The sequence below is a fragment of the Scyliorhinus torazame genome, chromosome 1 (genome assembly GCF_047496885.1).
Source record: "Scyliorhinus torazame isolate Kashiwa2021f chromosome 1, sScyTor2.1, whole genome shotgun sequence".
Lineage (NCBI taxonomy): Eukaryota > Metazoa > Chordata > Chondrichthyes > Carcharhiniformes > Scyliorhinidae > Scyliorhinus > Scyliorhinus torazame.
The window spans coordinates 375,181,461-375,199,416 of NC_092707.1; the positions used below are offsets into that span (position 1 = coordinate 375,181,461).

Genomic DNA, 17,956 nt, shown 5'->3' on the forward strand with positions numbered 1-17,956 from the left:
GTTAAAAATATTCTTACAGAACATTCCCCCCGTCCCAAAAAGACTCCCTACTGAGTCAAGCCCACAAGTAAACACCTTCCAGGCAACACTCCCTTTTAAATGTTTACCTTTAAAAATACAGTAATATTACTCAAGGCAAAACTGCTGCCACTTTAGTAAAGGCATAACACGCAACCCCTCAAACGTTCTTCCACTCTGCTGTGGAAATCCAAAAAACATCAGAACAAGACTGCTTTTTGCAGCCCAAGTCTTTTCTGGCTTGACTGGATGGCTGATTCAAACTTCACAGTTAACTGACAAAGACCATAGGAGAGCCAGGAAACAGAAAACATAGGCAGAAGAGAAACCAGAAAACAAATGTGGGCCAAGGCACAAGTGGAGAGCATGGTCCGGAGGAGACGTGTAAAGGTGGGGAGATGGAAATTGGTGGAGAGCACAGTAGGGACAGGAAGGTAAAGGAGGCCAGGAAGCAGAGAGCACCCAGAGGGCAAATAGGAAGCACCGTTGGTCAGGGAAATCTAAAGACGTCATGGCAATGGGGTAAAGGAAATGTTAGAGAGCAAAAGAATACCAGGATAAAGTGTAAAACAAAGGGATCAGGAAGCACAGAGTATGAGGTGACCGGGGGTAAGAAAACAGTTAGATTCAGGAAACACACTAAGTGTGGACCAAAGCCCAGGAGGAGCAGAGCAGAGAACAGTTGAGTCACAAAGATAATCAAATGACTGAGCCCCAATATTATTAACTGAAGGTGCAGGTATTTGTAAAACAATGATTCCTTAAATTCCAACGGTAAAGCATGCAGAAAAATAATTGAACATTCACTGGCATTCGTTCAGAAGAAATAATTGACTATACCCTGATTAGTTAGTTGAGGAGAAGGAGAGGCTGATTGCTGTCCCACAGTGTTTCGAATCTGTTTATGTTTCATGGCCTGTCAGGTTGGGCTGGTTGCCAGGCAAAAAGTGAAAGGTGAAGCAGCCCCGTTTTGTGTGGCAAATGGTCAGAGGCATGATTGGACTGACTTGGACCACAACTGAGTCTGCGCAAACGGCAGTAGCTGCCTTGGCTTTTCTCGATGTTGGTGCGGTCAGTAAGCAGACATTTCCAAATGAACAACACGGTGCATTTTTACAAGTGCCCTTGTAGGAAAAGATCCCAAGGTGCTCCACATCAGCACCATATTGACAGACATTGTGAGATTGAGCCAGAAGCAGCTCTGGACCCTCTTTGCAATATTGGGTTTGTTGGGGGTATGGGGGGTACACACTCCTTTGCAGACAGAGCAAGGGAGGCAGTGGCGGAATGGTATTGTCCCAGAGACCCAGGGTAAATGCTCTGGGAACTCGGGTTCGAATCCCACCGGGTAAATTTGAATTCAATAAAAATCTGAAATTAAAGTCGAATGATGAAGGAAGGAAATCTGGCACCCTTACCTGGTCTGGCCCACATGTGACTCCAGATCCACAGCAATGTGGTTGGTTGTCTCTTAAATACCCTCAGAGATGGGCTATAAATGCTGGCCCGGCCAGCGACGCCCACATCCCATGAACGAATAAAGAAAAAAAAATCATTTACAGCAAACAGGCTTCTATGTTGTATGTTGTATGTTGTATGTTGTTGATGGAGCTCCGCAGAGGTTCCTTTGTGAAAAGTCCCAGTAATTATAGTGATTTTTTTTTTAATGATAAAGGAACTCGTGGCAGAGTAGATAAGCAACTGTAACAACTAGAAATCATTAATCTGAAATATGAATTGAGGGAAAATTGAAATATTTTGGCTTATAAATTCGATGACTTTGGATTTTATAGACGTAAAACAGGCACAAATGCATCCAATATGGTCAGAAACTGCCTATTGGTTGCTGCTGGTCCAAGGCCCAATATCAACTCAGGGATCAATTGGCACAACTCAATCACTAGGCCTTTGCGTAAACGGCTTTGGTGAGCAACAAAATATAAACAATTTAAAAGGAGAAAAAACGCAATTGGAATTAGAAAAAAGACACCTAGCTGACAAGAAAAATAAAGCAGAGAGACAAAAGAAACAGCCATGATATAAATGTGTGTATAACAGGCATGACAAACAGAAGAAAATATTTTAACAATGTAATTATCATCATATAGTCAGGTCAGCAAAGCTGATCATTCTGGTGCTGTAAGCTGCTTAAGCGATAAAAGCTGATTAAGTCCAGCGGCAAGAACCTAAACTGGTTTTATAGAACGTCAGATTATAATCTGCAGAATTGGGATGAAGCTTGTTTCTGTAACAATGCCAACATGGGAACCCTACTGATTTGACAGGAACTCAACACTAGAAATGAAACACAGCAAATAATTAGCATTCGTGACAATTAGAAAATATAGACAGAGGACAACATCTTCTTTGGCGTTGCAAAATTAAGTGTTTTAGCTTTCAGGACAGGGTCCTAATGATCTATTGCTACAGTCACTCTATTCTATTCAGCACATTTATTTATGCTGCATCACTCAGGAGGGGGTAAATTATTAATGTGGCAACTCAAGGTGAGCCAGCCTTCAATTCCAAAGCTATAACGTATCAGGCCATGTTTCACAACAACAAAATGTTTTCCAATCTTCTTTCTTCAAGGTGCCGACTGGCAATAAGGTACGAGTGCCCATCAGCTGAAACAGTTCCCATGTAACAGTCCAGGCAGTGAGCACTGGTCAACTATTTTCCATAGGGTGACCACAGCTGCCGTTTCACCCAAAGCCAACGCGCATGCAATTCCCAGCAGGAATCTCCGGACAGCAATTAGGAGAGGCACACCCAGGCCTTCTCACCAAATTTACCCCTTCTCACCAACTCCAAACACACAGATGCACAGTCACACATAAATACACACGCACTATTCCTGTCACAAGGAAACAGTTTAGTAAGTTTGAACAATAAAAGGTAAGAGGTAAAACTCAGTGAATAATATATGAATTATTAAATGAGTCAGCTCAATGAGGTAGTGAATAGGCTTTGAAAGAACAAAAGGATATGAATAGCCATGGAACCACAGGAACGATACAAATTACAATGCAATGGGATGAAATTGAAAGTGAATAAGAGACATAACCAAGATCACGAACAATGACCAGACCAAGAATTAAATCTGAGTTCTTTCTACTTTTTTAAACTTAATAATAATCTTTACTGTTACAAGTAGGCTTACAACACTGCAATGAAATTACTGTGAAAAGGCCCTAGTCGCCACATTCCAGCACCTGTTTGGGTACGCAGTGGAAGAATTCAGAATCTCCAAATTACCGAATAGCACGTCTTTCGGGATTTGTGGGAGGAAACCGGAGCGCCTGGAAGAAATCCACACAGACACGGGGAGAACATGCAGACTCCGCACAGACAGTGACCCAAGCCGGAAATCGAACCTGGGACCCTGGCGTTATGAAGCCATAGTGCGAACCACTATGCTACCGTGCTGCCCATTGTAGGGGAATAAGTTGAACAACTGAGCTGTCAACGGAGATACATTTTGTAAATATTTTAGAAAATCGCATTGGCTGGGGTTTTAGGGTCCCACAAAACGTTTGGGGATTTCGGGGTGGTGGTGGAGGAGGCAAAATCAGGTGGGATGGTGGGGATTAGCATTTTAATCAGCAGTGGGGCTCTGAGGTGAAATTCCCCCTGCAGCTGATATCTTGCCAGCAGCAGGTGGGCACTTCACCACGAGGAGAGACCGGCAGCTCAACCCTGTCAACCTTGCTGCAGACTTGGGGAGTGAGGGGGCCTCCCGATTAGTCACCGTGTAGCCCCTGGAAGGCTCCTCCAGTGGCAAGTGCTGTCCCCGCTGGCCACACAACTGATCCCCCCAACTACCCAACCCTTCTATTGGACCCCAACGAGTCAGACTTGACTTACCTTAATTGTGGGGCCTCCTCCATCATGGTTGGTCCTGGCCTGCTGCCATCCCAGCAGTGGACACTAATCCCAGTGGCACTGTTGAGCCGGAAGGGTTGCCAGCCTCTGATTGGCTGGCATCTCCTGGGGGCAGGACTTCATCCCTTAAAAGGGAGGCAACCCTGGCTGCAGACAGTTAATTGCTGAGGAAGGGAATAGGAAGGCAGAGCTTCCATGACTGATCAAGAAGTCTTACAACACCAGGTTAAAGACCAACAGGTTTATTTGGAATCACAAGCTTTCGGAGCTTAGCTCCTTCATCAGGTGAGTGAAGGAGGATGAAGGAGCTGATGAAGGAGCTACGCTCCCGAAACTTGTGATTCCAAATAAACCTGCTGGACTTTAACGTGGTGTTGTAAGACTTCTTCCTGTGCCCACCCCAGTCCAATACCAGCATCTCCACATAATGACTGGTCAAGGCAGCGTTATCCCCAAATTTCCTGCCAGTGGACAAGGTCACCACCACCCCCAGAAAATCCCAACAACTTTACCATACTATAAAGAGGTAACCTGTCCAAAAACTGCCTGGATATCCTTTATGTAAAAATTGCTTCCTTTCCTCAAAGTGGAAATTTTATTCAGTACAAATGGGTGCAATGTTAAGAAAGTCGTTATTTCCATCCAAACAAACAAATAAGGGATGGGATTCTCCAGTCCTGCCGGCAGCACAACACCTCCCACAGGTTTTCCAGAGGCGTGGGGTGGCTTCAATAGGGATTCCCATTGACAGCGATGGGACCGGGAATCCCGCTGGCAGCGAACGGCGCGCCACATCCCAACGCCGGGAAACACACAGCCGGGAGACCAGAGAATCCCACCCAAGATCCCTAATGACACCGAGGAGCGGCGGAGATTTGTTTCCATCCCTTTTGCAACACTGCAACAAGTAAAGCTTTCATGGGCGGGATTCTGTGGGAATCGGTGGGGCGGGCAACTCCGGCGCCGAGGAGTGGCGTGGACCACTCCGGCGTCGGGCCGCCCCAAAGGTACGGAATCCTCCGCACCTTCAGGGGCTAGGCCGGTGCCGGGGTAGTTTGCGCCACGCCGGCCGGCGGGAAAGGGGCTTGGCGCCACGCCAACCGGCGGCGAAGGGCCGGCGTGTACTGGCGTCATCCCAACGCATGCGCAGGGCGGCTCTTCTCCTCGTCGGCCATGGCAGAGGACCACAGCGGCCGACACGGAAGAATAGAGTGCCCCCACGGCACAGGCCCACCCGCGGATCGGTGGGCCCCGATTGCGGGCCAAGCCACTGTGGGGGCACCTCCCGGGGCCAGATCCCCCCCCCCCCCCCGGACCCCGGAGGCCGCCCGCGCAGCCAGGTCCCACTGATAAGTACCTACTCTAATTTACGGCGGCGGGACCGGCCGAAAACGGGCAGCCACTCGGCCCATCGCAGGCCGGAGAATCGCCGGGGGGGCCACTGCCAGTGGCCGTCGACCGGCGTGGCGCGATTCCTGCCCCCGCCAAATCCCCGGCGCCGGAGAATTCGGCAGCCGGAGGGGGCGGAATTTACGCCGCCCCCCCAGCGATTCTCCGACCCGGCGGGGGGGTCGGAGAATCTCGCCCCACATCTTTGGCCTGAGAATTGTGACCGTGTTTGAGGGGCTGTTCATGGCGGGGGAGGGGGGGGGGGTGAAACAGGGGAAAAGTTGAAACAGACTGTATAGTTGATTGTTGGGAAGCATGTTCACCGTGTTTGTTCGCTGTAACCTGTTTTGATACATGCTTGTAATAAAATACATGTTTTAAAAAAAATCTTTGGCCTGAGAAGCAAGCAGGTGGACCCAAAATGCATGTTCCTCACAACCGTTGAAATAGAGCTTATTCCACCACATATACCAGAAGAATAGCATCGATAGCTGAGAAGACGGAACTAAAATTAAATATAAAAAAAGACATTCATCAGCTAGGCGAACAGGATAATTAAAGAGGCACAGAATTGTTAAACCTCTGCTCTCAGACGTTAATAATCTAACTGGATATGAATAGAATTAAATTGCACCCCCTGTTGAATCTACCAAAGCTGAAATTTATTAGGAAGTTTCCTTTGAAAACAGCAGCTGTCTGCTTGATCAGAAGAGAAAATTCCTCCATCAAAACATTCAGCAATCTGCGACTTTACTGAATGTGATAAGATATGTGAATCAGTTCCATATTGTGCTAATATAGCACTGGCTCATGGTATTAAAAGATTAATCTATTTTGACTTTGAGAAATCTTGGTGCAGTTGAAAACCAAAGCTCGTGCAAGTTAATTTCTCAGAGTCTGCTATTTAATCTCATTTCGGCAAACACAGCAGGTTCTCTGCCTCCTCTGCCTCTCATCCTTTTCAGGCCATCCGCTGTGTTAGCAGATGAAGGACACATCGTGAATATAAAACAGCATAAATCAGCTGCTACACGTGGCCCTCTCAGCACAACATTCAGGCTGCAAAATGTTCTCAAATTCAATTATTCTTCACTGGATACATTTAATGATTGATGATGAAATAATTGTGTCCCAGAAAAAAAACTGCGGATAGATGCCCTGGTGCGGTAACACAATGGTTGATTTTAACCTTGCTTGCCAGGAGGAAAGGAGTGGTTTCAAAATGAGGGCCATGGAAGATCCACGTTCCATGTCCCCAGCACCCTGACATGTTATTGCCTTGGTTTTTTGATAGAAGGCATGGGGAAGCGGTTATAAATGTGGAAATGCCAGTGTCTAGTGATGCCACAGTCTTGTGACCATGCAACTGGATGAAGCAGTCAATTAACATTTATTTCTAACTATTTCGCATTTATTTTTCAAAAACGGTGGTAAAACTCTTTTCCAAATTGTACATTAGTCCCTGCTTACCATCAGCAACTTCAAAATCCTTGAATGCAAGTTCGGAGCCCGAGTCATCCAGCAGAACCTCACCGTTGAGAGTGAATGTCATGGTGTACTCGTTCATGTCCACCAGGCAGCCAACAACATCCCCTGCCTGCCAGGAGCGGCCAAAGTGCTCGTTACCCTGGTGCCAGCGTTGCGCCTGCAGCAAGATCACAGGCAAATGATTACGAGGTGAACAAACAGGTGCAGTTGCCACATGTTGAATGTTAAGCAGAGTTCAATGTTAAGCAGAGTTCAATCTGTGCACATCCACATCCTGCGAATTGTCCAATCATCCAGTGAATAAACATGGCGGCAATTCCATGGCGAAATTCTACACAAGGAATGAAGGGGCTGTCTTTTACCTGAAACTCCATTAACTTTGGCGATGATTTTTATGTTATAGGAAGGACTGGTGGATGCATTTTCCTTTTAAATTGAAATGGAGGCAAATATCTGCTTTTTTGGTGTGTGCTCTTTGCTCTCTGGACCCCGGCAAGATATTTCCTCTGCAGTTAGGAATTACAGGTTGGGACAATGTCAAACTGCCCTCGCGGTGGGGAAGCAGTCAATAAGCCCAATTTTCACAGCGGTGAAATGAATAGGCCTGGGCGAGAGCTCATCGTCCAATTAAGGTACAGGGCCAATCAGAGGCCTTGAAGCTTGAATTAAGCAGCAGGCTATGAAGGGAGGTACGAAAAACACTTCAAACTGGAGGTGCCTTTTCTCCAACCTTTTTTCTAAAGTTTGAATTTTTTTAAATGGCCTTTGCAGCCAGGATATCACTGCAAAGAGGGAATCCCTCTCCACGGTGACCTGGGGTTGCTGCAGCATCCAGAGGGGCAGGGTGGACATCTAGCGCAGCCTGGAGCCCTGGACCCCAGGACGACTACCAGGCGGCCACTCCCAGGCACCTCAACTGGTCCCCTGCATTTACGGAAACCTTTAATCGGCCTTAAATGTCTAGTCAGCCAGGTTGGCTAACGGCTATCTGCAGATAGTTAGTCATTCCACTTCCATGAGAATGAACCAGAGGCATGATAGGGCCAGTGAACTGGCACACCACCTCGCAGGCTGATTATTAGCTCCCACCCACCCACCTCTGTTTCTGGCCCAAACATGAGCTCAAGATCCTGCACATGGTCTCAGCAGTTACTGCTTCAAAATGGGTTATTTTACATGTCCTGTTTCACTGAATTGAAAAACGTGGGATCACGACTTCCACACAAAGTTTCTATTCTAAGGTATGCTCATATTCTACAGTGCAATACAGGGGTCGAAAGGACCGATATGTGGGTGGGTGGGTGGGGGGGGGGGGGGGGGGGGGTGGCATGGTCTTGCGCACCACTCATCATCTAATTCAAAACACCCATTGGTAGAGACAGGGAATACTAATAGGAGGGAGAATGCTGAAGTAAAGAGAAAGAAAATAAATGTGTCAAAAATGGATAATGTACTGAGGAATATTCGTGTGGGGCAGTGGAAAAATTAAAGCACAAGCATTTGGAGATCTTCCGGGCAGGAATAAGGCAGCTTGATCGGGTGGAGTAGGGAGAGCTCCACTGGCTGTTCTGCATCTGATCCGTGAACTCTTCCTGATAAATTGTGTGATACTTTTCAATCCCCAACAATAATGCCATACATAATTTTGAAAAGTCCCCCTCCCCCCCAAAAAAATCAAGCGTTATCTATTCCTCAAAGCAGCGTTTGTGAATCACAACATGTATTTAATAATATTTCTGCGGTAAAAGACAACTGAAATGTAGACAGCAAAGTGATTAATGCACTTTAGTTTACCATTTTTACTTCTGTCTGACTACATCGCCTCATGGGCACAGTCCTTGACTGATCTGCTTTGAAGCTTAGACGAACCTTTAAACCATCAAAAACAAAGGACTGATCATCGGTGCCGAGCTCCTGATCCGGGCGGCAGCCTGGTCTGGTCCAGCCAACGCGCATGTCCTCGGCACTCACTGCCTCAAACTCAAAGTACCACTTCCCGCTTTTCACGGCGTAGGTTTTCTCCGCACGGAAAATACGGAATCTCTCTGCCGCATTGTTCAGCAGATCAGATCTTGCAGCTACAATAAAAACACAACATAAAGAAACAGGTAATTTCTTGCTCCAGTAATAAATGCATGGGTTGGAAGCAAACAGGGGCCTCAGACAAACTGAAAGGATGAATCTTTCCTCGGCCCAGCGGTTACAAGGTGTCAACCAAGTTGGGCATATTCCTGGAGTCTTGGCATTTGATCATGAGATATTTGATCATATGACCACCTCCTGGATCACTCTGTTCATGTATTATCGAAACATCTTCTGAAAGCTGCAAGCTTTGATACCAGTGGTGTTCTTGGTGGTTCAGATCCTGGGATGTTTGGCACAGTGTTCACAAAGACCAAAACTAGCTTCTATATTAAACAAAGCTAAAGGTTTATTTACACTACTTAATTGGATTCGACCTCTTACTTCTATGTAATAAACAATTGACAATAAATATACAATCTGCACTCATCTACCACTAATCTCTACACTAATATAATAACTATGATCTGCTCTCACTCACACTAGCTTCCCTACAATCTATCTCCTAGCCTTCTCCTCAACATTCTCCCAGAAGGCTGAGCATCAATGCTTGAAAACGTTCTGCATCTAACTTCCTCTAGTGGTTGATTCGGACATAACAGTTTTGTACATTTCTCATAATGTCACAATACCCCTGAAGCCAATTGAGGTCCTCAACACCCACTTAAGGGCATGATCCCGCTGCTGCCCGAATTCAACTCGCGGGGGTGGTGCAGTCGCCGCATAGGATGCCAAGCCTCGCTTGTCAGCCACTCAGGGCCTGATCAAAGGACGAGGCATCAGGAAGCAGATGGGGTGTAAGGACAGACAGCCCTTCCCCATTCTTCCAAACCGCCGGTCCCACCTAGGCAGTGGAGCCACCGGCTTCCCACAACACTCATCCTGCCCTCACTCACCTGTAGCCTGGATCCTTTGCCGATCCTGGGCCTCTGGTGGGTGTATTGGTAACGACGGAGGAGCTTCTGGCCTCCTATTGACAAGAAGCTGTCAGGAGGTGGTGTTTCCACTCCTTGGGTCCTTGATCCCAGGGCAGGCCCCCTCCACTTAGTGCCTGACAGGCACTTAATACAGCAAGCCCTCCCCAAAGGAGATGATTCGGGGCTCTGGCCAGCTCTCCTGCCAGTGGGCGAGACCCCATAACCTGGATTCAATTCTGCTCAACATTTGCAAAGAAGTAACATAAGACAAAAAAAAGGAACGTTTAATACTCTTGGAAAGGATCAATATGTTGTTTTAAAAACTGAATCACAAACAAGTATGTGATAAAGGGACTGCACTGTACTAAATGCCACAATGATCGCAGGGAGTGTTGAAAGTTGTCCCTTGTACATATAAATGTGCTTGAACTGCCCTGCAGAAGTACCGGGAACCCTCAATCCAAATTGACAGCCTTACATAACAGCAAGTTAGACCCTTCTGACAAAGAGTCATCAGACCCGAAACGTTAGCTCTTTTCTCTCCCTACAGATGCTGCCAGACCTGCTGAGATTTTCCAGCATTTTCTCTTTTGTTTCAGATTACAGCATCCGCAGTAATTTGCAGTATCATTTTAGACCCTTTTGCTGTTGGATTGTTGTCAATGCAAAGCATAAGCATAAAAGCATAATTTCTAAAAAAAAAAACTTGCAGTTAGATATTACTTTTCATGCCCATTGAACACTTCAAAACACTTTTCAGCCAATTAAGTACTTTTTTAAGTGTAGTTATGATTATAATGTTAGCTACACGACAGTCAACTGCATATAATAAGTTCCCACAACCAGCAATGTGATTATGACCAAGTGTCTTAAGACATAAGTGATTATGACTTAGTGTCCAAAAATTGCCCTTAGTGTTGGGTGGGGTTACTGGGTTATGGGGTTTCTGGGTTATGGGTATAGGGTGGCGGTGTTGACCTTGGGTGGGGTGCTCTTTCCAGGAGCCGGTGCAGACTCGATGGGCCAAATGGCCTCCTTCTGCACTGTAAATTCTATGGTAATCTATTTTTGAGATGGTGATTTGAGGTGGAAATATTGGCCATGATATTGGTGATAACTTTCCTGTCTTCTTAGAAATAATCATAATTTCTATCTATCTAAGAGGGCAGACAAGGCTTCAGTCTAGCATTGAATCCAAACTATCGAATCTCTGACCGTACAACAATCCCTCAGTGCCGCATTGGGATTCCAGCCTTGATTTTAGTACTCCAGTCCCGGAATAGGATTTGAACCCAAGACCTTCTAAAACAGAGGTAAGATGGTTCTGACACTCCACAGAACTAAATCTGCACCATATCCTGTAATCATAGAATGGTCACAGCACAGGAGGACAATCAGCTCATCATGTCTGCGCTGGCTCCAAACAGTAGCATCTCAGCTAATCCTGCACTCCACCTTTCCGCAAATCCCACCTCAGCCAGTCCTACACTCCTCCTTTCCCTTAAAGCCCTGCAACCTTTCTCTCTTTTCAGCTGCTTATCCAATAAGCTTTTGAAAACCGTTAAAGATTGTACTTCCATCACTCTCTGAGGAAATGCATTCCAGCTGTTAACCTCTCGCTGTGTAAAAAGGCTTTTCCTTTTACTGTAGGGTGGCACGGTAGCATAAGGGTTAGCACTGCTGCTTCACAGCACCAGGGTCACAGGTCCGATTCCCCACTGCGTCACTCTCTGTGTGGAGTCTGCACGTTCTCCCCGTGTCGGCGTGGGTTTCCTCCGGGTGCTCTGGTTTCCTCCCACAAGTTCCGAAAGACGTGCTGTTAGGTGAATTGGGCATTCAGAATTTTCTCTCATAATGCACTATCAATTACCACAAAGAGAGTAGGGGAATAATCGAGGCTTTATTGAGCAAAGATGTTGTGCCTCCTGTAGCTGAAACCAGAATGGCTGCAGCACCAGCGAGCACACACATTTATACGCCGCCTACTGGGCGGAGCCAGCAGGCAGGGATTTACCCATGTACCTCTACTATACGGGCAGTGCCGTAATACATGTAATACAACTAGTGGTGACTACCACATTCACCCCCTGTTAAAAAAGAGTCCGGCGGGGGTGGTGGAAAACATTACAAGTTAAGTCTGTCAGGGGCCTTGACCCCCCCTCTGCGATTGCCTCAGTCCTGGTGGTGATGTGGGCGCCGACTTGGTCACCTGCGACTTCGGGAGCATGTTGGTCTCGTCACCCCTGAGTGGAACCAGTGAGAGGACGGATCCTACTGGTGCGAGGGCTGTGGTGAGATTCGCTGGAGGGAAGATGAGTGGTGCAGGGGTGAATGAGGCAACCTGGGGGGGGGGCGGTGTCAGGTTTGGGGTCATGGGTGGGGATCCAGCGGGTGCCAGGTCCCGGAGGGAGACTGTGTACTGGCGCCCATCGGGGTACGTAGGCGTACTGCGGGTTTGCATGTAGGAGGTGGACTTTTTCGACCAAGGGGTCCAACTTATGGGTCCGCACAGGCTTCCGAAGGAGGACGGGTCCAGGAACTGTTCAGTCATGTTGGGAGCCTCCTGGGGAAGGCAAACACACATTCGTGAGGGGTCTCGTTGGTCGCGGTGCAGAGGAGGGATCAGATGTAGTGGAGCGTGTCGGGGAGGACCTCCTACCAGCGGGAGACCGGTAGAATTTTAGACCGCAGGGCCAGCAGGACGGCCTTCCAGACCGTCCCGTTCTCCCTCTCCACCTGCCCGTTTCCCCGGGGGTTGTAGCTGGTCGTCCTGCTCAAGGCAATGCCCTTGCTGAGCAGGAACTGACACAGCTCATCGCTCATAAAAGGGGATCCCTGATCGCTGTGGATGTAGGTGGGGAAACCGAACAGAGAACATGCTGCAGAGGACTTTAATTACCGTAGCAGAAGTCATATCGGGGCATGGGATGGCGAAAGGGAACCAGGAGTACTCATCAATCACGAAGTCCATGCTGAGGCGCTCAAAGAGGCGGGGGGCCTTCACCAGGTGCGCTCAATCTGGCCGGTAGAAGTGCGGCTTGCACGCTGTGCAGACCTGGCAGTCTCTGGTGACGGTCCTGACCTCCTCAATGGAGTAGGGCAGGTTGCGGGCCTTGGTGAAATGGAAGAACCAGGTGACCCCCGGGTGGCAGAGGTCATAGTGGAGAGCCCGGAGTCGGTCCACTTGTGCGCTGGCACATGTACCGCGGGATAGGGCATCAGGGGGCTCATTGAGCTTCGCCGGGCTGTTGCTGGCCTCAATGACCCCTTCCCGCAGAAGCCATTGGACCTCCGACCTGATGAAGGTCCTGTCCTGGGCACTGTACCGTCTGCTCCTAGTGGCGACGGGTTTGCAATCCGGGGTGAGGTTCGGAAACAGCGAAGGTGAATCGACCTTAAGGGTCGTGAGGCTGCATATGGTGAGGGGGGGGTAGGGGTCCACCGAATTTTAAGGTTAGGCTTTGGAGGTGGCACTAAATGTCCAGGCCAAGTAACAGGGCAGCGCAGAGGTGGGGGAGGACGTAGAGCCGGAAGTTGCTGAACTCTACGGCCTGGACGGTGAGGGTCGCGATGCAGTACCCCCGGATTTCCACGGAATGGGATCCGGAGGCCAGGGAGATTTCCTGGGTGACGGGGTGTACCGGGAGGGAGCAGCGCCTTACCGTAGTGGGGTGGATGGCGCTCTCTGTGCTCCTGGAGTTGCCGCGGTCGCGAGGTTGCGGGGCTGGGACTGATCCAAGTTGATAGAGGCACGCTGTGGCAGATGCTGGGTGGTCCCGGGCTGGTCAGTGGTGGTAGCGGCAGACGATGAACGGCCAGACGAGCAGGGGTCCTGAGACGCCGTCCAAAATGGCACCGAAGATGGCGGCGCCCATGGGCCGCACGTGGCTTGCGGTGAAGAAGGTGGCGATGCCCACGGGCCGCACATTGATTGGGAAGGGGAAAATGGCGGCGCGCGTGGGTCGCACATGGGGAGTTTTGGAACGCCGGGCCTGGAAACAGCGCCAACCGACCGGGCCTGGCAAACAGAAACAAAGTGTCCCTTCTTCCCATAGCCGTTGCAGGTCACGCTCCGCGCCGGGCATCGCTGCCTGGGGTGTTTGTTTCGCCCGCAAAAATAGCGCTTGGCTGGCTGTCGCGCGGTGCAGGCTTGTGGTGAGCTGGAGTCGGCAGCTGGTGGGGCCCACGATGCCCACGAGGGTGCCGCGCGGTCCGGGGCGTAGGACTGGACGTTACGGGAGGCCACTTCTAACGAATTAGCGAGCTGCCTAGTTCCCGCAAGATCAAGCGTACCCCCTTCCAGTAGCCGCTGGCGGACGTACGCAGACTTCACGCCCGTAACGTAAGCGTCTCAAATTAAAAGTTCGGTGTGCTGGACCGCTGAAACTGCCTGGCAGTCACAGTTCCCACCTAGGATGTGCAGGGCGCACCAGAAATCGTCCAGAGACTCCCCGGGGAGTTGCTGTCTCGTGGCCAGGTGGTGCCTGGTGTATACTTGATTGACAGGAGCTTCATCGCTTCGGAGTAAGTGGACGCATCCCGGATGAGAGGAAAAATGTCAGGGCTCACATGTGAATAGGGGACTTGGAGCTTCTGCGAGTCCGAGGGTTCCTCAGTGGATGTTCGGAGGTAACTTTCGAAGCAGGCTAGCCAGTGGTCAAAGGTGGACGTAGCATTGGCTGCTTGAGGGCTCAGCTGCAGGCAATCAGGCTTGATGCGGAGATCCATCATTTAAAAAAATCTTTGCTCAATAAATTGATGCACTTTCAATTACCACAAAGACAAGAGTAGTGGAATAATCGAGGCTTTATTGAGCAAAGATGTTGTGCCTCCTGTAGCTGGAACCAGAATGGCTGCAGCACCGGCGAGCACACACATTTATACACCGCCTACTGGGCAGAGCCAGCAGGCAGGGATTTACCCATGTACCTCTACTATACGGGCAGTGCCGTAATACATGTAATACAACTAGTGGTGACTACCACACCTCGGTGTACCCGAACAGGTGCCGGAATGTGGCGACTAGGGGATTTTCACAGTAACCTCACTGCAGTGTTAATGTAAGCCTACTTGTGACATTAATAAAGATTATTATTATTATTCTGCCATTCAACTTAATTTGGTGTTGTCCGATTTTCAACCCATCTGTCACAGTAACAACTTCTATTAATTTTCTCTGACTAGAACTCTCCTCAGTTTGAACACCTCTATAAAACCTCCACTCAACCTTTCTTCTCTGAGGAGAACAAGCTCAGCTTCTCCAATCTAGCTACCCAACTGAAGTCCTTTGTCCCGAGAACCTTTCATGTATATCTTTTCTGCACTCTCTCTAAAATCATACACATCCTTCCTGAAGTGTGGTCCCCAGAATCAGATATAATGCTCCAGTTCAAACCAAGCTAATGTTTTATTAAAGGTTCATCGTAACTGCTTTGCTTTTGTAGTCTATTCTACCATTTAAAAGGACCAGAGTTCCATATGCCCCATCACCTTCAATGATTTGACACAGATACCCCAAATCTCCCTGGCCTTTTACCCTTTAATTTATGTTGAGTGAAGAATTATTTTTCTCTCACTTTTCTAAATAGCTAATATTTAACTCTGCCAATTCATTCTTACCACATGGCCTACAAGAGGGGGCGGGCAGCTGATTGTGCAAGATCTTACACATAATTACATATGCATTCATGCGGAGCACAACAAATCTCAATGTTCGTGGCTGGGGGGGGGGGGGGGGGGGGGCAGAAAGCCGCAGGGCTGGGTGCCATATATGAAGAGCACAGAGACAGGCTCCCTCCCTTACCCCCTCAGCCTGCCTTCTGGGTCCAGCCTCTGTTCCATCCTTCCATGCCGGTCTCACTCCAGCCTTTGCACAACTTGTGCTACTGGCGCTCATGATGAGTAAAGTTATGTGAGGCCCCCAAGAAGGCAAAAGCAGCATCTACTGACCTCAAAGTCAGGGAAGAAGTGAAGCTCGCCAAGAGCACGCTACGCATGTACAATCCTAAAAGTTAAACTTCTAATTTCCTGCTGGCGGCAACTTAATTCAGAGTGGGAACTTAATTCCGGAGAGGTGGCCTATTAATGTTCACGCATGACATGCTAAAGGCTTTCCTGACATTGTTCGTCTGGAATCTCAATCCGCCTTTAGAATCCTGAGAAGAGAATTCTGACAGTTCCGCCCTCGGGAAACTGACTGGAAGATCCACCCATGGTGTGGCACAGGTGCACGAAAATGTCACCCCTCAATTTAAGAAGCCCAAATTTTCATTCCCTCCCAAAGAAAACAATCAGCTCACTGTACTGATACTTACTACATATATCACAATTTTAAAAAAACTAATCGTGAGGAGGCGTTGAGCTAAAGTCAAAACACTTCCATTATCACAGCTAATTTCGAAGCATTGCTGGGGTAGGCCTGACGCTAATCGGCCACCTCCTCTCACAGCTTCCCTCCCCAATGGTGTTGCATGAGGAAAGCCAAGAGAAAAGAACTAAAATATCTCACAAAATAAGTGGAAATGTTAGATCACAGAAATCGCATGTCAGGTTGTACACGTGGATCTCACTCAGCATTAATATAAATTTAAGTATGTATGAAAATGGAAAATAAGGTGGAAATGAATGATGCTATTTGGCCCATCGCACTCACAGAAACGTTTGACTAATCAGAACATTTAATTGTCTTTTAAACTAACTAATATTTTGTTGAATTATAGGCTTTTTCGTTCGATGCAAACTCTCTGACAGGATGCGTAAATTTACCAGTGCTTTAATAAGCCACACCGAGAGAGAGACTGCTCACATAAACTAGCGCAAATCACCTGTTAAATTCCTTGGCAGATATCCATCTTGACCATTATGTGGCTTTTATTGAATTAACAGAATGCATGCAGGCACTGTTGCTATGTTAACAATGCACTTCTCCCCCGTTACTAGCCAGGTAAAAATTTAATCCGTTCTAAGAAGTCAGAGAAAGTGACCTTGTGAAAGGAATCGTTTTTTGTCGATTCATTCAGATCTCACATTTAACTAGACCTTAATCCATTCCATATTAATAATTGCGTTGTCTACATTTCTAAACCTGTCAGTATAAATTTTTGAAAGATTCCGTTAGAAGGAGTGTTGGAAAGTAACATTTTCAATGTTCCAAATGCACACTTATTCTGCAGGCTAAAGAAGTGCCTGCCGAATAATCAACGCCTGTGGATTTTCAGATCATTCTGTGTGTTGAAGGCTAACTTGAGTAAAGATTTATGAAATCAGTTGCATCAATATTCACGCTATCCATTAGACTAGTGAATTCTATGTACCACCTTCTTCAATCATTAACTCCTGACAGAGAGAAAGAGAAAGGTCTTTTAAATTTCAGGGAAAAATATTGTCAGAAATTAACCCTCCTCAACTCAATAAGGCAATCAATCAATCTTCAGATGCCTCAGGTTAACGGTGATAGATCACTTTAAGCAGAGCAAAACCAAGTCCCCCTCTCTGTCCCAATTTCCTTTACATGAGTCAAAATGACAATTTTGTTTAGGAAAGTAATTTGGTGAGATTACTTAGAAAAAGAAATCTAAGGCATAAAACAGTTCAACCCACAATGCAGGCGGACAACCGGTCAACAGCAGATACCATCTCCCTGGCCCTACACTCATCCCTAGAGCATCTCGACAACAAGGACTCCTACGTAAAACTTCTATTCATTGACTACAGCTCCTCCTTTAACATCACAATCCCAGCCAAGCTCTTATCAAAGCTCCAAAATTTAGGACTTGGATCCTCCCTGTACAACTGGATCCTCAGTTTCCTGACCCATAGACCACAATCAGTACGGATAAACAACAACACCTCCTCCACAATATTCCTCAAAACTGGAGCCCGCAAGGCTGCGTACTTAACCCCCTACTATACTCCCTATATACACACGACTGTGTGGCAAAATCTGGCTCCAACTCCATCTACAAGTTTGCTAATGGCACGACAGTAATGGGTCGGATCTCAAACAACGATGAGTCAGAGTACCGGAGGGCGACAGAGAACTTAGTGGAGTGGTGCAAAGACAACAATCTCTCCCTCAATGTCAGTAAAACTAAAGAGCTGGTCATTAACTACAGGAAGCAAAGTACTGTGCACACCCCTGTCTGCATCAATGGTGCCAAGGTGGAGATAGTTGACAG

The 17,956-nt window shown here is 47.7% G+C and overlaps 1 protein-coding gene across 1 annotated transcript in view; it reads right to left on the bottom strand.

The window, feature by feature from the left end:
• ryr2a (ryanodine receptor 2a (cardiac)) overlaps window positions 1-17,956 on the bottom strand; it is a 1,117,859-nt gene that overhangs the window by 423,380 nt on the left and 676,523 nt on the right. The window contains exons 26-27 of the mRNA XM_072511661.1: window positions 8,650-8,858; window positions 6,763-6,937 (exon numbers count right to left, since the gene is read on the bottom strand). Of these exons, the coding sequence (XP_072367762.1) occupies window positions 6,763-6,937; window positions 8,650-8,858 (384 nt within the window). The remainder of the gene's footprint in view (window positions 1-6,762; window positions 6,938-8,649; window positions 8,859-17,956) is intronic.